Source organism: Corvus brachyrhynchos, unplaced genomic scaffold (genome assembly GCF_000691975.1).
Source record: "Corvus brachyrhynchos isolate BGI_N302 unplaced genomic scaffold, ASM69197v1 scaffold42, whole genome shotgun sequence".
In the NCBI taxonomy this organism is placed as follows: Eukaryota; Metazoa; Chordata; class Aves; order Passeriformes; family Corvidae; genus Corvus; species Corvus brachyrhynchos.
The window spans coordinates 3,457,254-3,476,567 of record NW_008237242.1 but is presented as its reverse complement, the minus strand read 5'-3'; the positions used below and the strand labels follow the sequence as shown (position 1 = coordinate 3,476,567).

Below are 19,314 nucleotides of genomic sequence, written 5' to 3'. Positions count from 1 at the left end.
GCCTTTTCTTTTGCCGAGGCCCTGGCGCCGCTCCCCGCGGCGCCGCGGGGGCACCGGCACCTGGCCTCTGGAGCGCTGTACTTATTCCCGGGGATGCGATGCGGGCACCGCGCTGAGGCCGGGTCAGCGTGGTGAGCCCGGGGGGCCGGGGGACACCTGGGTGTCTAGGGAAGGGTAAGAGGAAGAAAACCAAAGAGAATCATGTGACGCACTGTGCAGTCGTTCACCACCTGCTGACCGATGCCCAGCAACAACTGACAGCTCCTGGCCAACTCCCCCCCCCAGTTTATATACTGAACATGACATTCTATGGTATGGATTATCCCTTTGGCCAGTTCGGGTCAGCTGTAACAGTCTTTGCTGCCTCCCTGCTTCTTGTGCATCTGCTCACCATCAGAGCATGGGAAATGCAAAGTTCTTGCTTTAGAGTAAACACGACTAAGCAATAGCAAAAACAGCAGCTTGTTATCAACGCTAGTCTCATACTGAATCCAAAACATAGTGCCGTACCAGCTAGCAAGAAGAAAATTAACTCTGTCCCAGCTGAAACCAGGATACTGGGTTATGAACCTGGACCAGGTAAAGGTGTGATGTTGTATTGCAGCTGCTTGCAATACTCTCTGTCCTTTCCGTCCTTTTGTGCCCCCACATCTGAGTGTACTTTTTATCCATCTGTTAATCTGACTGCAGATGGTCTCAGCCTTCCCCCTACTGAAGAACTCCAGACTATTTGTAAAAATATAAACCCAACCCAGCAGTAACACAAAGCACTGTTTGTTCGTCAGGTAGGTATCAGGTTCTGTTTTCAGTAAACTTATGAGCTAGTCTGTAAAGAGAGGTTTGGAAAATAGTGTTTTAAAAATACTTCAATTGGATGGTTTGGCAAATGATATATAAAAACAGCAATAGCCAAGTGTCCTTGAGCATTTTGTTGAAAGTAAGTCTTGGTAAAAATCAGTGATGTCTGTCATTTATTGACCTTCCAACTGTATCTTGTATTTGTATCTAAAATCAATGAAAAATCACAGGATAATCAAATGTGCTATAAGCAGATTTACTGGTTTCTTAGGTTAACTCTTAGAAAACATGTTTTCTTGGGAATGAAGAGAGGCTTTTTTCCCTTTTCCTGTTTTTTTTTGTCACCTGCACATGAACACTGTTTACTGTCTATCATATAGAAGGACATCTAGATTGTGGTCAAATGAATATCCAAACCTGAGAATAAACAATAAAACCTGTGTATTTAAAGTAAGGCTGTGTATTTAAAGGAAGTATATTTATAGTAAAACCATACTTGAAGTAAAAAAAATAATAAAACCACATATTCTGTGCTTATTCAGTGTGAATACATACTAATTGAGTGATTTCTAAGACAAGCTGTTAACAAAAAATTTTTCAGAACACCTGCAAAAGACGGGAATTCCATCTGGATCACAAGATAAACTCCCAGTTCCTGATTCTGGACCAGAAAAGGCTGAACCTCAGTTAGCTGTGGATCCTGTAGCAACATCAAACTTGTCTGTTAAAGCACCTGAATTTTATCCACCAGGATACAACCAGAACTTCAATCAGAATTTCACAGTGAGTGTTTTAACATCTTTCCTTAGTATGTGCCAATTTAATTGTATTTAAATTAATAATGTTGTCTTTAGATCTTTTATGTCAGATAATTTGAATTCTGTATTTGCTGAAGAGATTGCAAAAATTCTGATAACCTCCAAAGTTGCAGCCAGGATATTAAGTGGTAATGCATGAATATTATGGTGTATGTGAGAGCCTCTAGTATGGGATATTTTGCCAAAGCTTGCTGCGGATAACCACATTCCTTGTTGACTGCACCAAGCATTGGTTGCATCCAGTATGAGAGTAAGCTGCTTTTTGATGACTACCTCTGTTGTAGTTACATCTACACTGCATTTTAAGTGAAAGCCTAGCTGTACTTTTATGCAAAAGTCACAGGGCTTTGAAGAAAGCGTGGGAGAAAGCTTGAACTTTAGCTTTTCTGAGCACAGGCTTTGCCTTTCCTGAATTTCCTGCACCACAAGGTACCATTCATCATGACTGCCTGAGCTAGTGTACCATCATGTCTTCTAATTCCTTCAGTGGTTTTGTATCACCAAAGGGCAAAAAAAGTATTAGACTCATTCCTAGCAGTTACCTACCCACACACCTAATAAGAAATGTATCTCTAGCCAGACTCATCTCTGATCAATCTGTAGATGCATCATGTAACAAAAGTTGGTACTTCTATTTTCTACTCCATTGTATTCCATGTTACTGCTTTAGTAATTCTACTTCAGGGAAGATCTGTGTGAATTCTTGGAATATCCTTTTGTTATGTAAGCAGTAAAACTCTGGTACTATATCTAAATAGGTGGGAACTTTTACAAGTGCAATGAAGTGATAAACAGTGCTGCTGAATCAAATAGATTTTTAATTGCTTGTAGAAACATATTTCATTTGAGTGCTAAATATGGTGGTTTGGTGTTTTGAAATCTTTTCCTCACCAGTAAAATTCATGTTACCTGATCGTTACCAGCTTTGCCTGTTTACTGAATATAATTACTCTCCTGATAATACAAGCCCACTGCCAATATCCAACTGTTATAATGCCAGTGTGAACGTGCTTTTTTTGGTGAATGGATAATCTAGAGGAAAAATAACTACTTTGCCCCAGTACTGGTTACATGTTTTCTATAAATAAAGTGTTTCAGTTTCAAGACCAAAAAAAAAAAAAAAAAAAACACACAAAAAAAAAACCCAAACAACCTTTCAAATAGCATACACAGTGCACTCTTGAAACTGCAAAGTTTCAATGCCAACAATGTTGCTTTTCATCTATTTTGTAAAAACTCGGGAGCATGTGGGAGTTCCTGGTTGCTATGTTGTTGGAATATGCTATGAATGTGACTCATCTATTAATAAAAATACCTCTGAAACTGTTAGCAAAACATGTTGCAGGGACTTTAATCTAATCAGAATATGATAGGCATAAAACAGCTGTATTTTTTCTTTCATCCTTCACTATTACAAAATCTGTTGGGTTTTTTACTTCAGTAACTGAAGAAATTTTATAAACTGGGCTCACTTGCAATAAAAATAAGAAATTTAGCACACTTTGCAGTTACACTGATTTTGACCATGAGTTTTAAAATTTGAATCAAAACAAAGCTAGAGAAACTTCTTTTTTACTTAAAATTAGTACTTTTTAGCTTTCATTTATAAAGGCCCCTGCATTTTTAGATCTGAAATCTTGTATTTCTAGTACATGGTTGTTTTGCAATAGAAAAAAACATTTATTTTTTTAGAAATAGTGTTGATTTCTTGTTTGATTGTGCACTATTATAATTACTGTGTCTGTCCATATAACATTTGATATTGGGTCAGTTACTTTCCAGTCTTTCCAGTTTTTGATACTCAAAACTATCAATTACTCATGAAGATGGTTTAAGGGGTACAGAATACACGATTTACTAGAATTTTCAGAAAAACTTTACCAGGACTTTGAAGAAAGGCAACAGTGGGATTCTCTGTTTGCATACAGAGTCCAACGCATGGGAACTTGTAGATGTCTGCAGCAGAACTAGTGACTAGATGTAGGTTTGGATTTGACATCAGACTTGTTCCTTGGCATGGCTCTGTGTATAACATGGCTGTCATTCCATCAGATGGGCATAATGACGTTCTTACTTCATAGTTTTAGGGGTGAGATTTTTGTTACTTTAGGATTCCACAATCTTTCCCTCCTGCTTTTTTCTTTTTTAACTTCAGTAATTTCCATCAGAAGCCAAGCATGAGAGTGCCACTTAACCTCATTCAGCATGCATGGGTGGTTTTGTATATTCAACAGTCTTTTTGTACTTGAGTTTGCAATAACTTTATTGGAAACTTGTTGAGTTCATATAACTGAAAGGAAAAAAAGCTTGTTCCTAAGAAGTCTGAAGAAAAATCAAATAAATATTATAATATTAGTGACTAAGTTCATAAGTAGAAATGTGTATTTGCTAGATGTAGGAAAATGGTAATCAGTACACATACAGAAGCTGAGTCTTAAGAGTAGATTTGGCTCAAGAATCTTTTCTATAGACTTTCTGTTTTATCTTTATGTAAATCAGAGGAGTTAGTACCTATTTAGCCTTCTACTCATGTCTGTAAGCTCATGAACTGACACATAATAAAAGAGAGGCGAATCTATAAACTTTTCATCAGTTACTCTTTTGTTGTGAACAATCCAGGATCCCATCCTATAGCTATCAAAGATTAGAGAGAAGGATTGGAGTGGTGGCTTGATGGACAAATTATTGAAATTAGCAGAAAATTTCTAGTTGACTTTTGTGGCTGTAAATTATAACTTTGTAGTGATGTGTAATCTTACAGGCTTCTGTTAGCCAGCTCCTCTTGAAAAATAACAGCCATTTGCTTTGTTTTCCTTGAGTTGATACACTACATGGTTCTACCTTTATGTTAAACCCTAAAATCTGACAATGAGCAATGCAAGTACGTTATGTCTAGAGGCTGTTGGGCTAAATTTAGTTAGTTTTTAAAGTATCAGGTATAAATAATTTTTTAAAAGTTGTATATTTCTGAATTCCTAAAGTACTCATTTTTCTCTCCCATTTGTTCAGATGCCTATCACAGTCACTGAAACCTATACTTCTTTTGAAGTTGCATATTTAGTACAGGCAGATGAATATGGTACAGTTTAGTTCTCTGTGTTTAGCATCGTAATTACAAACTGGAAGTAAGAGTATACAATAGGGACACCAGTGTACCAAATGGTATTGGAATCCCTTACAAAACAAGAATGTTCTCCAAGATTGGATTCTTGCCAAGGGACTATGAGAGGAAGATACCTTCCTCTCTGCTGAAGGAGGATCTTGTAACGATCTCATGGCTGTCAGAAAGAGCAGCTTCTTTTACTAGCTACAGCAATTGCATGCTCTGCAGCCTGGCTGGAGAGTTTTGAGACAGGTTGTTTGGAGAGATGCTAGTTCAGCTCTATTTGATGAAGCTGCAGTAGCTGCACAGTAGTGTAATAGTTCTATGAAACAAACTAGTTTTAAGTTCATTGTACAGAACTCTTATGGGGCTATTTGAAATTGCTTCATAAATGTTGGTTTCCTTTAGTGAAGCAGAGTATTTAGCAAGTCATACATAGGCCTTTACTTTTTGGGTTTGCAAGCTCCAAGCCATTACAATCATAGAAAATCTTAGGTTAGAAAGAACCTCTGAAGTGCTCGTGCTCCAATCCTCAGGTTGTCAAAGGCTTTAGGTAGTAACAATTTGCCTGTATTTCAATAAACCATATGTTTTTTCCTATTCTGGTAGGCAACATTAAGTTATTTAGCCTTTAGTATTATTAACTGGCAAATCTTCTACTTAATTAAATATCATATGAAATCTTTCTTAGATGTGTGCCCCACCTCACTAGCTTAAGTATATAACCTTATGACATGTCTGAATGCTTTTGGAAAGTTTGCTTTTTTTACCCACACATTCTTCACAAGTCATGAAATTAATATCAGGATGTGATTTTCAACAATGTGTGTCTTTCTCATAGTTCATACCCAGCTAAAAAATTTTCACAGATCCATGTTGCTTCACAGTAGAGGAGAGACAGGCAGTAATGTAAGACAAAGTAATGAAAAATCCCTGTTAAGGAAGTAGAAGGGGGAGAGGGAGAATATACTTATAAACCTTGTTGATATATTAATGTACACTAAGTAAAGAAAAAGTTCTTTATCATTTTAGCTCAGCTTTATTATGGACATCCTTTAAACACTTTTAAATGGTAGAACAGTTGAGAATGCTGATTTTCTGTATATCACTCTTATGTCTTGAATTGCTTGTTGTAAGTAACTTTTTAAGAAGTGCTTCTTCAGGCTCCTTCTTGCTTTTCTGAAATCTGAGAGATGCTTTTCACAATCTTCTGTGTAGCGTGACAAAGTGAATTATTTGTACTGTGTTGCTAGTGGTGGCATCACAAAGTATGCTGCTTTCTTTGCTATTCCCTTCATATACCAGCATTATAATCATCTGGAAGAGTATTGACTTTAAATACTCTTACATACATTCATTTCTGAATGGACAAAATCAGTGTTCGTCTGTTCCATTGGTGGGAGCATAAATATTGATAAAATGATATTGGGTAGCCCCTCCTCTCTTTAGAGAGCAAGTGTGTTATCTTATCTGGTTTTAAACCTCAGTAGCTGCAAATTAATTCCATTTGAATGGTTTCATTTTATGCCTTGTAATCTTTCATCTTTTGCCAAGAGATGCAAATACACTGACTTTAAAATACCATTTTTTCTGATTATACTTTTTACATGGGAACAATACTATGTATTTATTGTATTTCTTTAATTACTCCCCCTTCTGCATGTTTTGGAAGCACTATACACACTATCTAAGTGCAAAATACCTTGTTTCAAATTTTCCATGCTTTTTCTTCTATGGTTCATGAAGCTACAAGTACAGTTAATGTCCACACCAGGAATAAGTGTTGAGCCTCAGATTGGTAGTTCTACTCCTAACAGATAAACTTACTTTGTTAGTTAATCTTGCACCCAATTTGGGAAGCTGATTTCTTTTTAATCCATCTTTTTATGTATTTTCCTGGGAGACCCTACTGTCTATAAAAATACATTACCTGGTTCTTAAGGTGATTGGACTACAGGAGGTTTCTGAGGTCTGCACTCCAGGAGGTGTCGAGGTCTATGCTCTGTAAAAATGTTGAATGAACTGTGTGATAAAGATCACTATCAAGTATGCAGAGACTCAAAACCAAGGGCTGTATGGTTATTTCTGGAGACAGTAAGTGTAACAATTATTCAAGGTTGTATTAAGTATTTGGTATTTTCTTTCACTTCTGTAGGATTCTTCCTTTGAAAACAGATGTGATGGCTATCTGACTCTGGCAGAATATGTACAAGACTTCCTAAATCACCTCACTGAGCAACCAGGTTGTTTTGACACTGAAATAGAGCAGTTTGCTGAAACACTGAATGGCTGGGTCATTGCAGATGAAGCTTTACAAGAACTTGTTGAACTCATCTACCAGCAGGTAGTGTATTCTGTCTTATAAGATGTACATTATGCCTCTGTTACCCAGTGTCCAAGACAGGCATTCCAGTATTTGTTACATAATTGTATCAATGTAGTATTGTAACGATTTGAATTTTTTTTCCTTTTGTACTGAAATATACAGGGAAGGATTTTGCTCAAGAAATTGAAATGGTAGCTCAGATTTAGGATACCTGAACTGTATACATTTTCCCAGTTTGCTCTGTTTCCTTTGTTGTGTGTTTGTATCTCCTGGGAAACATACTACGGCTGAAATTACGGCACTTAATTAAAAGAAGTTGTATTTTAATTTCTGTATTTATATAGTAAAGATTGAAGAAACTTAAGCAATGTTGTACATTTTTATTCTCTTGTGCAAAAAAAAAATTCTTCTTAGTCCTAAGATACTCTTAATTCCTTGGTATTTAAAAAAATTAAATCCATACCTGCTGTACACACTACGCTTTGGGAAATGCTTATTTATTGACACGCTTTTTTCTTTATTTGAAATATAATTATTTCAGAACAGCATAATTGGAGAAAAGGAAAGTTCCTCTAAGGGTAACTTGGTCCAGTCCCATTGATGGCCATGGAAATGAGGACAGAGACCTTGAGCTGAACTCTGTACTAATTGGGGGAGCCATTGGAAAGAACAGCTTAATATGTGTTGCTTAGCAAATGAGCTGTTGTTACTGTCTTTTGGGCTCGCTGCAGAGAATGAAGCCATACTTCTGGCTTGTTCTTTATTATGTTGGGTGTCTCACCCTTACATGGATTTGTTGCTTTCAGGTTTTACCTTGAATGCAGACTTTTATTCAAGTGCAGATACCTGCAGATTATTTTAATCTGGTATATGTAGAAGTGGAATGGCTGGTTGGGCATTGTACAGAACTGTAGAGTCTCAGGTTTCTCATTATGATACAGAATTAATGCAAATTTAATTGAGACCAGTTAGTGAGATTGATAATCACCTGTGCTGCATTTGGCAGCATCGTTTTCCCATCCTTTATTTGAACCCATGGAAGATAGTTTAGAAAAGATTAAAATATTCCATATAGCTTTACTGGAAGAAAAAAAGAGGACTTTATACTATTTGTAACTTCCTGTATTTTAAAATCATTGAGTCTCATTTAATAGAAGTCTTTAATATTGCTTCTTCCGTTCTGCCTCCCTTTTAAAAACAAGTTCAGCATTAGGGTTTACTGTGCCTTCCTCAACTGAGAAGCTCAGTGTTAGTCTGAAATTACATAAAAAATAAAACCTAATGCCAAAAAGCTATGCTAGTATCCAAAAGCACCTCATTTTAGATCTGTTGTATATCAAGCTGGCATAGTGTTTAAGCAAAGCCAACTACGCTTATTATCCTTCTGTCTTGAGCAGAGACTCAAGTATTTGTCTGCTGGCTTTTCACAAAACAATTAAAATTGCTGAAATTTATAAGCATCTGCTTCAGCGATGTAAATTTGACCCAACTAAGCAGATTTACAGATGCTAGGTTTGTGAAGGAAAAATACTAAAATGAGGTAAACCCACGTCCTGCAGGGCCTTCCCTTCACCTCATGCCAGGTATCTTAGCCTGTCTCTAAATATTAATTACATACTTCCTCCTATTCTTATTTCTGTCTGAACAGAGTGAAGTGCGAGTTCTTTTGTCTTCCAAAAGTTGGACACTGACTTGATAGTTTAAGAACCCTGACTGTTACCTACTTAATGCAGTGGATTGTTCCTGTCAGAGCAATTGCAGTTTCTCAAGCTATGTCTTGGTAGATTATCCTTCATGCTTAGATTGTGACTTTTTTGAATTGGAGATAAAGTGGCATTACCAGCAATAATAGTTCCGAGAATATGATTTTGCAATGTGATTGGTTACTAGGAAGACACAGGGTAGAATTCTTTTTGTCTGTGTGTGCTATGCCAGTTTATAACACCTAAAATTTAGTTATTTCAATGATTGATGCAACCACAAGTACAGACCAACTAATAAGGATGATAATATTTTAAAAATACAGGTGAGGTTTGAATAATTTGTGTAGGTGTTTGAGTGCTAAGGTTTTGGTTTGCTGGAGGTTTGTTGGGTTGGGGTTTTTTTTGTTAGGAAAGAGTATTAAAAAGGGGCACCTTATAAAAATGGGGTACCTTTTCTGGTCAGAGCAACTGATTGAACCAAAGCACCAAAGTCTTGTTAGGTATTTCACATGCCTCTTACTGGAAAGTGAATTCCATTTGTCTATCTTAATTACTTAAACTTGTTTCATCTTCCAAAGACACTTCATTTTTTTTCCAGTAACTTTATGCACATAGTAGAATTACACTAAGCGTATATTTTTCTCTACCTGTAAGAGGTAGAGAAAAGCAAGACGTTTTTTCAAACATGTTGGAACAGTTCAAACATGCAAACATATATATAGCTCTGATAGATGACCAAGATGTAAAAGAAATATTCAAAGATGATAAAGCCAAAGGAGAAGTTTACTGAGTTCTTAGTATCCTCATTTTCTTTTGGGCAGAGCTGGTGAAGTTACTTGCAGCAGAAACTTTTCGCTGCAACTGCATCTGAGAAATAATCTGAAATTCAGGCATTGTTAGAAGAGACTTGAAAATGGGTGAACAATAATAAATTTAAATTTTGAATTATCAGATTAAAACAATATTTTTTACACAACAGTGTTCTTACCACCTTTTTTTAGATGAGAAAGGTGTAGTTTTTCAGCAATAACAGGACTTGTTTTGGGATAAAAAGGATCCATCAAGAGCCATTAACTGTAATTGTATAGTCTTACTCTCTGATTCAGAAGTTTGCTCTTCTGCGGATTGCTGGAGCATGTATGGGAGAAAGAATTAAGAGATTCTGGAATAAATAGCTCATAGACTGAAACAAGACAACTTTTTATGGTGTTGTTTGAATGTACTCATTGCTCCTTGAGAGAGTAATTATTCTTGAAAAAGTGTCTTAATGTCCACTGCTGATTTTTTTGTAAAGCAGTTTGTAACTGACGTTGGGACACTCTTTGGTTGTAGGTCATAGTGCAGAAGTAGAGTTACATGAAGATACGTGGCATAATGGTGATTGTTTTCTTAGAGCCACAAAATCACAGTATAATGAGCTTTTAAGTGCTGAAATGCATATAGCAAAATGTTGATGCAATATAAAAGTGAACATGGCTAATAGTGATTATTAGTCATTAATTTTCTGCTCAAGTTGTCTGATCAACATACAGATTTCAAAAAAGCTTTTAAAAATGTTTCCTGATAAAACTAATAGGCTATAAATAATTCATTTTTCCATTTTTATTTTGGAAGGCCACATCTGTCCCAAACTTTTCGTACATGGGAGCACGATTGTGTAACTATCTGTCTCACCATCTAACCATTAGTCCGCAAAGCGGGAACTTCCGACAGTTGCTACTTCAAAGGTCAGTATCAGTCACTTTAAGCCTGTTACTCTCCTCAGTTACATCTTTCTGGTTTGTTTGTTAACTCTTCCTGTTGCATACAAAGAAATACATATTTAAAATAGTAGTATAGGTTGAGGAGTATCGAAGCACAGGTACATGCTGAGTATTGAACACAAACATTTTAAAATATTTTAGTATTTTTAAATATGAAAATAGGACTCCATTCAAAGTTCTGCAGGCTCTTTTGAACTGAGTACATTAGACTGATCCCAAAAAATAGTGCAAATTGGAAAGCTAGTCTACTTTAAAAGTATACTAAATGCACATATATGTACTGTCCTTGTCCTTTGACTCTTGCCAGTACTTAACTTCATTGTGGTTTTTTTCTTTAACACTTTTTTTTTGCCTGGAGTTGCTGTGCAAGGTTTATTCACTGATTGGCTAACTGACTTTGTGTCTATGAAATAGCCGTATAAAATCCAGAAGTATAAATTTCTTCAGTTTCTGGTTACTGCAGGTTTCTGGGGACCTTAGTTTGATAATGATTACACTTTGTAGTTAACAAAAATGCAACATTTTTTAAATTGTTATATTTCCTTTCAAATATTACTCCATGACATTTGAAGGACTATTGTAGTTGGACACTTCAGAATTCTTTAGAAATTGTGCTTTTGTTTTTTCTTTAAAGACATCTGGCTTTCTAACCTTCAGGTTTGTCTCTTATTTTAAAAGTTTTTACTTAGTCTGGCAATGTTTGGGAGCAAAAGCATGATAAACTTCTATGGTAATGCATTCCAGTGGTCTTTTATCATGAGTGGAATGTTATGGTTTAACCTGGCTGGTAGCTAAACAGCTTGCAGCCCCTCACTCACTTCCCCCACCCTCTCAATGAGATAGGCAAGAGAATTGGGGGCAGAAAAAGTAGAATTCATGGGTTGAGGTATTTTATTAGGATAGAAAAGGATGGGAATATAACAATGGTAAAAGAATTAGCATATACAAAACAAGTGACACACCGTGCAATTGCTCACCACCCACAATGCCCAGACAGTTCCGGAGCAGCGGTCCCCAGCCAGCTTTCTCCCTGGTTTATGTGCTGAGCATGAGGCCGCATGGGAGGAATAGCCATCTGGTCAGTTGGGGTCACTTGTCCTGACTCTGTCTCCCCTCATCTTCTTGTGCCACCCCAGCCTCCTTGATGGTGGGGTGGGGTGAGAAGCAGAAGAGTCCTTGATGTAGTGCAAACGCTGCAAAGCAACAGCTAAAACCAGGGCATGCAGAAGCTGAAAATGCTAATTTTTCTCTTGGGTTTGTTTTTCTTTTTTTGGTTTTGGTTTTTTTCCTTTCAAAGTTATTGCTTTTGATATTTTTAACTATCTGTTACTTGAACATGTAAGGAAATCCCTGTGGATACAAAAATGCTTCTAGCAAGGAATTTCTTGCTATTTTCTAAGTCCGTGAGAGACTTTTCTCTCTCACAGAAGAGGTAGCAGGGAATGTAAACAACCAAACACCTGCAACCTTGAGAAGCCTTGTTTATAGTAGAGTAGAAAAATATTTTGACAATGGATGTTTTAGGATTTTAGCCAATCACCCCCAAGGGGTGGCTGATCCTTTGTCCAACTAGACTATGAAGAAAAAAGTCTATAAAAGAGTTTGTAAAATAATTAAATAAATCAATCTTGCTGCACAATTCCTGCCTGCTGGATCTTCTCTCCTCCTCCTCCCTATGGCTGCGGGACATGGTAATATTTTACGGCGTTAATAAATCCCTGTTAATGCTGGATTTTCTGGTTCTTGGATTTGAAGCAAACCCAGTCGGTAACAATAATGTTAGCACCCTGAAGCCATGAATTTAAAGTTGCTTAGATTTTATTTGCTAATACGAGTGAAATTGTGAGTGGTTAGGGTATAGGCAGATAAACAACCTAACAAGGTGACTACAGAGAGATCATCTTCTGTTTATCAACAAAGTTTCTACCTGAAATGTTGTATTTCAGCTCTTTAGATTTTTCAGGTTCTCCACTATTTCTCAATCTTGAAGAATTGAGAATACATTAGAATTTGTCTGGGTTTCATTTTATCTCAAATATTTTTTTAATTTTGTTTTTGTACTGTTATGTAAACTTATGTATTTTTGGCACAGTTGCTAAATACTAGAAAGATTACTTCACTGCCATGGTATGTTAATCCTATCTATTTGTATTTATATTTAAATTACAGAATCATAGAATTATTTGGGTTGGAAGGGACCTTAAGGATCATCTTGTTCCAAACCCCTCTGCCATGGGCAGTGACACCTTCTGCTAGACCAGGCTGCTCAAAGTCCCTTCCAGCCTGGCCTTAAACACTTACAGGGATGGGGCATCCACAGTTTCTCTGGGCAATCTGTCTTGGTGCCTCACCACCCTCACAGTAAAGAATTTCTTCCTAATATCTAGTCTAAACCTGTCCTCTGTTAGCTTGATGTCATTTCCTCTTGTCCCATCATTACATGCCCATGTGAAAAGTCCCTCTCCAGCTCTCTTGTGGGCCCCTTTTAGGTACTGGAAAATGCTATAAGGTGTCAGCAATGCCTTCTCTTCTCCCAGCTAAGCAATCCCAGCTCTCTCAGCCTGTGCCCGTAAGAGAGATGCTCAGGCCCCGTGGTCAACTTAGCAGCCTCCTCTGGTCCCACTCAATATGTCTGTGTCCTCCCTGTTCAGAGGACCCCAGAGCTGGATGCAATGCTCCAGGTGGGGTATCACCAGAGCGGAGCAGAGGGGCAGAATTCCCTCCCTCACCTGCTGCCTACACTGCTCCGGATGCAGGATGCAACTGGCTTTCTGGGATTCAAGTATGCACTATCACATTGGCCTTCTCATCACTCAGCACCCCAAGTCCTTCTTGACAGGACTGTCCTCAATCACTTCCCTGCCCAAGCTGTTCTTAATGCTTGGGATTGCCCTGACCCATGTGCAGAACCTTACTCTTGGCCTCGCTGAAGTTCATGAATTGCACAGGGCCACCTCTCAAGCCTGTCAGGGTCCCTCTTGTGTTCCATCCCTTCCCTCTAGAGTGTCACTTAACACCACTCAGCTGGATGTCATGAATTATGTATCACTTATCATTTAACATGGCAAGATAAAGAATTTATCAAATAGGTGTAAAGGCATCTAAGACAATGTGGTAAGCACTCTGAAGAGGGGAACATGTCTGTTTCATTTCTGTGGGCATTGGGTGCCTGTGTTACTATTGCACATCCTGAACCCATATTCTATTGTATAAATTGTGTAACTGTATTTTTCTACATGTTCCAAGTTGTTCTATTTAATTTTGCTGCATCAGGTATCTCAGTGCTTAGAGATGTAATAATGTAATCATATGTATTCATCTAAAAGGATGCAAATCCACTGTTTCTTTGTGAAGGCCTCTCATTTCCTTCACAGATCATACATCCCAGCATTCAGCATGTAACAGCTTTCATGCAGTTCATAAGTTCTCAGCATTCCTTTAAATGAGTAGCATGTTACATATGTTGGAATGGCTACAGATTATATAATTTTGTTTTAATTTTTACAGGTGTCGGACGGAGTATGAAAACAGAGATGAAGCTACCAAAGGGGATGAGACTACTAGAAAACAATTTCATGCCTTTGTGCTGTTCTTAGCTGAACTTTATCTTAACCTAGAGGTAAGAAGAAAGCTGCATGTCACATGGATCTTCATTAATTTTTTGTTGTGTGTAGGTAAACACTGAAATGGACTATAATTTGAGGTGTTCTTCTAAAGGCAGAAGGCAGTAAATAAAAGAACTTTAGAATAGTTTCATTACAATGTGTATATCCAAGAAACATGTAAACAAGGAAGGAGAAGATCATTAGAAGTGTATAAAAATTAAAGTGTAAGAATTTTTGGGAAGAACCAACCATAAACATCTTCGAAATTAAGCTTTTGGTATTTTCTTTTTACTGGCAAAAACCCCAGATGGATATACTTAACCAATATATTAGATGTTATTAAATGCCTAGCAGAAGCAGACCAGGATCAATAACCCATGTAATTCAGTATTCAGGCGATAATAAGAGGTGTTAACAAACCCTTGAGGCAGATGTGAAAACACTCAAAATGAGGAATTAAAAGTGCAGACCTTTAAAGATATTTCTTCTGATGGTTGAGTCATTGGCTTATGCATGAAGTATGCAATCTTGTATTTAAATTTGTTTTCTATGTCTGTGATATGTACAAAAATGTGTAAAAAATTTCTTTGATTATTTTGCCTGTGCTTTCACCAAGTTCACTTCCTGCTGCAGTGTAGTTAAAAATATACATTAAACTTGATTATTTCAATGATTTAAGCAAACACTCTAAAAATGTTCTGCTGGTATGAGTAAAATCCTTCTCTGACTCTTCCATTTCTGGACCATAAGTGGTCCTTGAAATCTACTTTTCACTTGCTAGAAGAAAAAGGGAAGATTTTCAAAGACTTTGGAGCAGGGGGAGTTGTCCGTTTGTGGAGTATGCCATATTCTTTGGAGTATTCCATTTGTTTTGAAACTATTTCCTATAACTTTTTAAATATATAAACACTGCCTTCTGGAAGCAAGCTACTGCTGCTGTAGAGAATATGTAATGCAGTATGGAAAAGAGTGTGGGGTTCTGGTAATTTGGTATTTTTTGGACCATTAGGCTGGCATTTGGTTGCTTTTCTTAGCAATTTTTTAGCAGAGAAACAAAATGCTAGACATTGCATTGTTATGTCAGAATTGAAAGGACATTACTCAGAGTAAGTTTTCCAATGATACTGAGCTGTGTGGTGCAGTCAATGTGCTGGAGGGAAGGGATGCCACCCAGAGGGACCAAGAGAGGCTTGGGAGGTGGGACCATGTAAACAAGGCCAAGTGCAAGATACTTCATTGGGCCAGGCACAAGTACAGGCTGCGTGGAGAATTAATCAGGAGCAGCTCTGCTGAGAAGGACTTTAGGTGTTGGTGGATGAGGACTTCAACATGACCTGCATCAGAAGAGGTATGGCCAGCAGATTGAGGTAGGTGATGATCTAGATGATGGTTAAGGTCTCTTCCAACACAAACCATTCTTGTTCTTTCCACCACAGAGATCACCTATGTTGATCACAAACCAAATCATACAGCATTCAAGAGAGAGCATGTGCCTAAATTAATTTCTAAAACTCAAGTAATGTAAATGTTGGGGGGTTTTATATATGTTTTTTCAGATCAAAGGAACAAAGGGACAGGTTACACGGGCAGAAATTCTTCAAGAAGGTCTTCGGGAATTACTGAATTCACTCTTCTCTAATCCTGTGGACAGTAATTTGATATGTGCAGTGAAACTGCTGAAGGTGAGATAGTAATTTTAAAACAAAAAAATAATCAAGTTTTTAAAACTTTCTAGCTTTGGGAATAGCAGGGTAAACTGCAAATGAGGAAGTATTTATAGGGGTTTATGCATTACAGCATTAGCAGAGCAAACTACTTTTTTTTTTCCTTAGTACCATTAGGAAATTGAGCCAGTACAAAAAGTAACAAGGTGCTCTAAAAATAAATTGAAGGCCATTTATGTAGAAATGAGCAATAGAACTTAAGTTCAGGTGCAAAGGAGTAAATGCTTCCTCTAGATCTTATTTTGCTGCTTCTTGTGTGAGAGAAAACTAACCAGCCTGAACGAATTGTGAGATCTTAGGTATGTTCTGTGTTCTGAAGGATGCTTGGCCATTAGGGTCCACCATTTTTTGTGGAAAAGGTCCTTAATATCAGTTATTTCATTCTGTATTATATGTGTCATTACTGTTGTAGAAATTGTAGAATTTCTCTTTCGTGTCAAAAATAAACCTCTTAGCTCATAACCCATGCCTTTTCTTGTAAAATGGTTAGCTTCTATGTAGGAGAAACTCTTACCTTCACTAGGTATCATTGTACTCATAGTTGGGAAAACAGTCTAAATTAGGAATGAAGATTAAGTGCTAAACAGTATTTTTCTGAAGATTTTTGGTTGGATTGTTTGTTTTTCCTCATTCTTTACCCTTCCTCATACTCCACTACTTCTCAGACTCTTCTATCTTGAATGTAATTTCTCACAGCTGCTTTTGATATGATAAACAGAGAGTAGGGAAGAGAGATTTTTGTAATTTAAAACCTTCATTTGAAGTTTGGATGTTTAAAGAGATTGCTTCACAGCAAGTGTGCAGTTGTGCTCAATACGAGTGTGCAGTCCTTATGTTGGGAGTGCTTCCCTGAGGTAAGGCCCACTGACGAACCTTTTTAAGCTGCAATACACAAATCAGGAAGCTTTACAGTGCAGCATGCTGAAGAAAACCAGTAATCTAAATTGTTTTATAACACACCCATCTAAAAGGTGTTTCAGAACAAAGAGACTTTTAGTTTTGTTCATGCAAGTGTTTTCTGATGTCTTATAGTAACTACAAGTGTTGAGTATATATGTAGCTAGACTGGGCTACCTCATGAAACCTTGGTTTCACCACCAAAGCAATAAATGTCTCTATCTTTAATATAGTGATAGATACAGTTTTTTCACCTGTTTGCTGTGCAATATGTTTATTTTTAATTAATCTTGATGCTACTACCTAATTATCTAGGGTTACTTGCTTTTATCTTGGGATTTTATCTCTTTGTATCATCAGGTGCCATTCCAAGTATTTTTGATCATGTAATATTTATGCTGAGGAGATTGCTATTAGTGGCAAACTAATTTTTTTTTTTCTGATTTAACTCCTCCTGTGCAATTATTGGGCACTGAAGTACCTATTCTTGTAGTCAGAGGCTTTCATCCATAGCTGTTCCAGACTGACTGCTGCTAAAGCTTTCTGGGCAGCAGCTTTAGCCTGGTAGACTTTTATGTAATAAAGTTCAGGTTGGCTTGGTCAGATAATTCTAGTCTCCTTTATGTATACCGAGATGGGATTCTCTGGCGTGTGTGGTGCTAGCCAAGTTGACTGAAGTGTTTCTAAAGTTCAATAAAGTATTTGCTGTTGTCATGTAAACTGGTGGAATCAGCTGCAAAAATAAGACTTAAAGGAAATAAAGGAGGATAGTACGTACTAAAATCAAGTAAAATCTGACCAATGTCACTGAAGAATGGTTTCAAAATCATATTTCAAGACTAAAACCAAGTGGCTGTGAACTTCTAGGTAGCATAAACATTGGACACAGAGCTCCTATGCTGTCTGTAGTTTAAAATAAACTATTTATGAGGTCTATTAATATGTTTAGCAACGAGATACAGGCAGCCGGGAGCTTCAGCCATCAGGTAGTCCAAGTGTCATGAATTGTTACAGAATCTCTTCAGCTGACTGTTTATTAAGAATTTCTAATTTTCTTTAAAAAAAAACCAAACTAATCCTTTGTCTTTAGTTGACAGGCTCAGTTTTAGAAGATGCCTGGAAAGAGAAAGGGAAGAATGATATGGAGGAAATTATTCAGAGAATTGAAAATGTTGTGTTGGATGCAAACTGTAGCAGGTGAGAAGATAAATTAATGTGCAGTATTTTGTTTATATGAAAAAGAACACCTTGAAAAATCTTCAACAGTAATGAACAGGTCCAAAAAATTATATTAAAAATTTATATTTATGAAAAGTATTGTGATGTGTGGGTCATTTTCTACATTAAAAAAAAATGCTTTTCAGTTGAAGAGTAATGTGGATATTTTGGTAGTTGAGTTGGTTTTGTTTTGGGGTGGGTTTATTGTATTTCAGTTTTTAATAGAGTTTCAAGTTCCACTTTTTTTTTCTTTTCCTATTAGGTCTTGAAATCCTCTGTAAGTGCTTTAGGCTCTTAAAGCAAGTATGTACAAAGAGACAGTGGGGCAATATCTCATAGTTTATACTTTTAATTTTGAATTGAACAGGATTAAATACATACAAACAGTACTAAATAAGTAGCAGTATTAAATACATACAAATTACTACAAATGTAAAGGCAAAATGAAATATACTATGTGGTTTGGTTTTTGTTTGGTTTTTTTTTTCTGGAGAGCACACCTTTTTGGCAAGGTCTTAGCTTCAATCTGGAAAAGAACGAGTGGTTGACTAATGTATTAGTAATGTATTAGTGGTTGACTAATAACCTGTGTGCATGAGGTTATCTGATTCTGCTGTGCTTTATCCTCAGCTTCTTGCAAACTTACTAAAAACCTGCAGAGGGTTCAGACCCTGATCTCTTGCCATATGGAGGGAGGCCAAGAGTAGCTCATAACATCTGTGGGTTGTGATTGAGCTGCCCCCAAGGAGGATGAGGACATTTTTGCTTCAGGAACCAAAATTGATGGCACAAGCTGAGGCTTCAAAGATACAGAACAACAAACTAATTTTGTTGCCTTTTCACTGATCCTAAAATCATGAACCAGACACACTTAAAAGGGGTTACTTTTATAAGGATCCTTATGTGCACAACTCACCAGGTGGAAAAGCACCAACGATGCAAACCCAGCATAACACGTATCCAATTTTTATATGTTTAGCAAATTAGCATAACTGACAAGCATCCCCAATTAGAGACATAAGTGCTGAGGTGCAACCCTTTCTGAATTCCCCTTTCCTCCCCCCCTCCCTTAGACAGGAACTAAACTTTGCTTATGAAAATGTGTGTGGGAGAGCTGGTTCCAGCCTTGGCTTCCCAGAGAACCTAACCTTGGACCCCCAGCCTGGAGCCACCGAGGAATTTTTTTTGTCTTTCTGTCTAACAGAGTAGGTAAAATGCTAGCTATGAATACTAGAATAGGCTACAGAGCTACAAATACATGTGTAAAGAATACAGAGAATATATAAAAGAAAAAAAAAGGCAAAAAAAAATTCAGCATCATTTTCAGCTGGGAAAATTTTATGAAAAAATAAAAAAAAT

General features: G+C 37.0%; 1 protein-coding gene across 2 annotated transcripts in view; it reads left to right on the top strand.

Annotated features, from left to right (window-relative positions):
* PAIP1 (poly(A) binding protein interacting protein 1) overlaps positions 1-19,314 on the top strand; it is a 27,256-nt gene that overhangs the window by 3,284 nt on the left and 4,658 nt on the right. For both annotated transcript variants that reach the window (XM_008630631.2, XM_017730278.1), the window contains exons 3-8: positions 1,400-1,581; positions 6,875-7,063; positions 10,363-10,475; positions 14,019-14,130; positions 15,673-15,798; positions 17,828-17,934. In XM_008630631.2, coding sequence (XP_008628853.1) covers positions 1,400-1,581; positions 6,875-7,063; positions 10,363-10,475; positions 14,019-14,130; positions 15,673-15,798; positions 17,828-17,934 — 829 coding nt within the window. The remainder of the gene's footprint in view (positions 1-1,399; positions 1,582-6,874; positions 7,064-10,362; positions 10,476-14,018; positions 14,131-15,672; positions 15,799-17,827; positions 17,935-19,314) is intronic.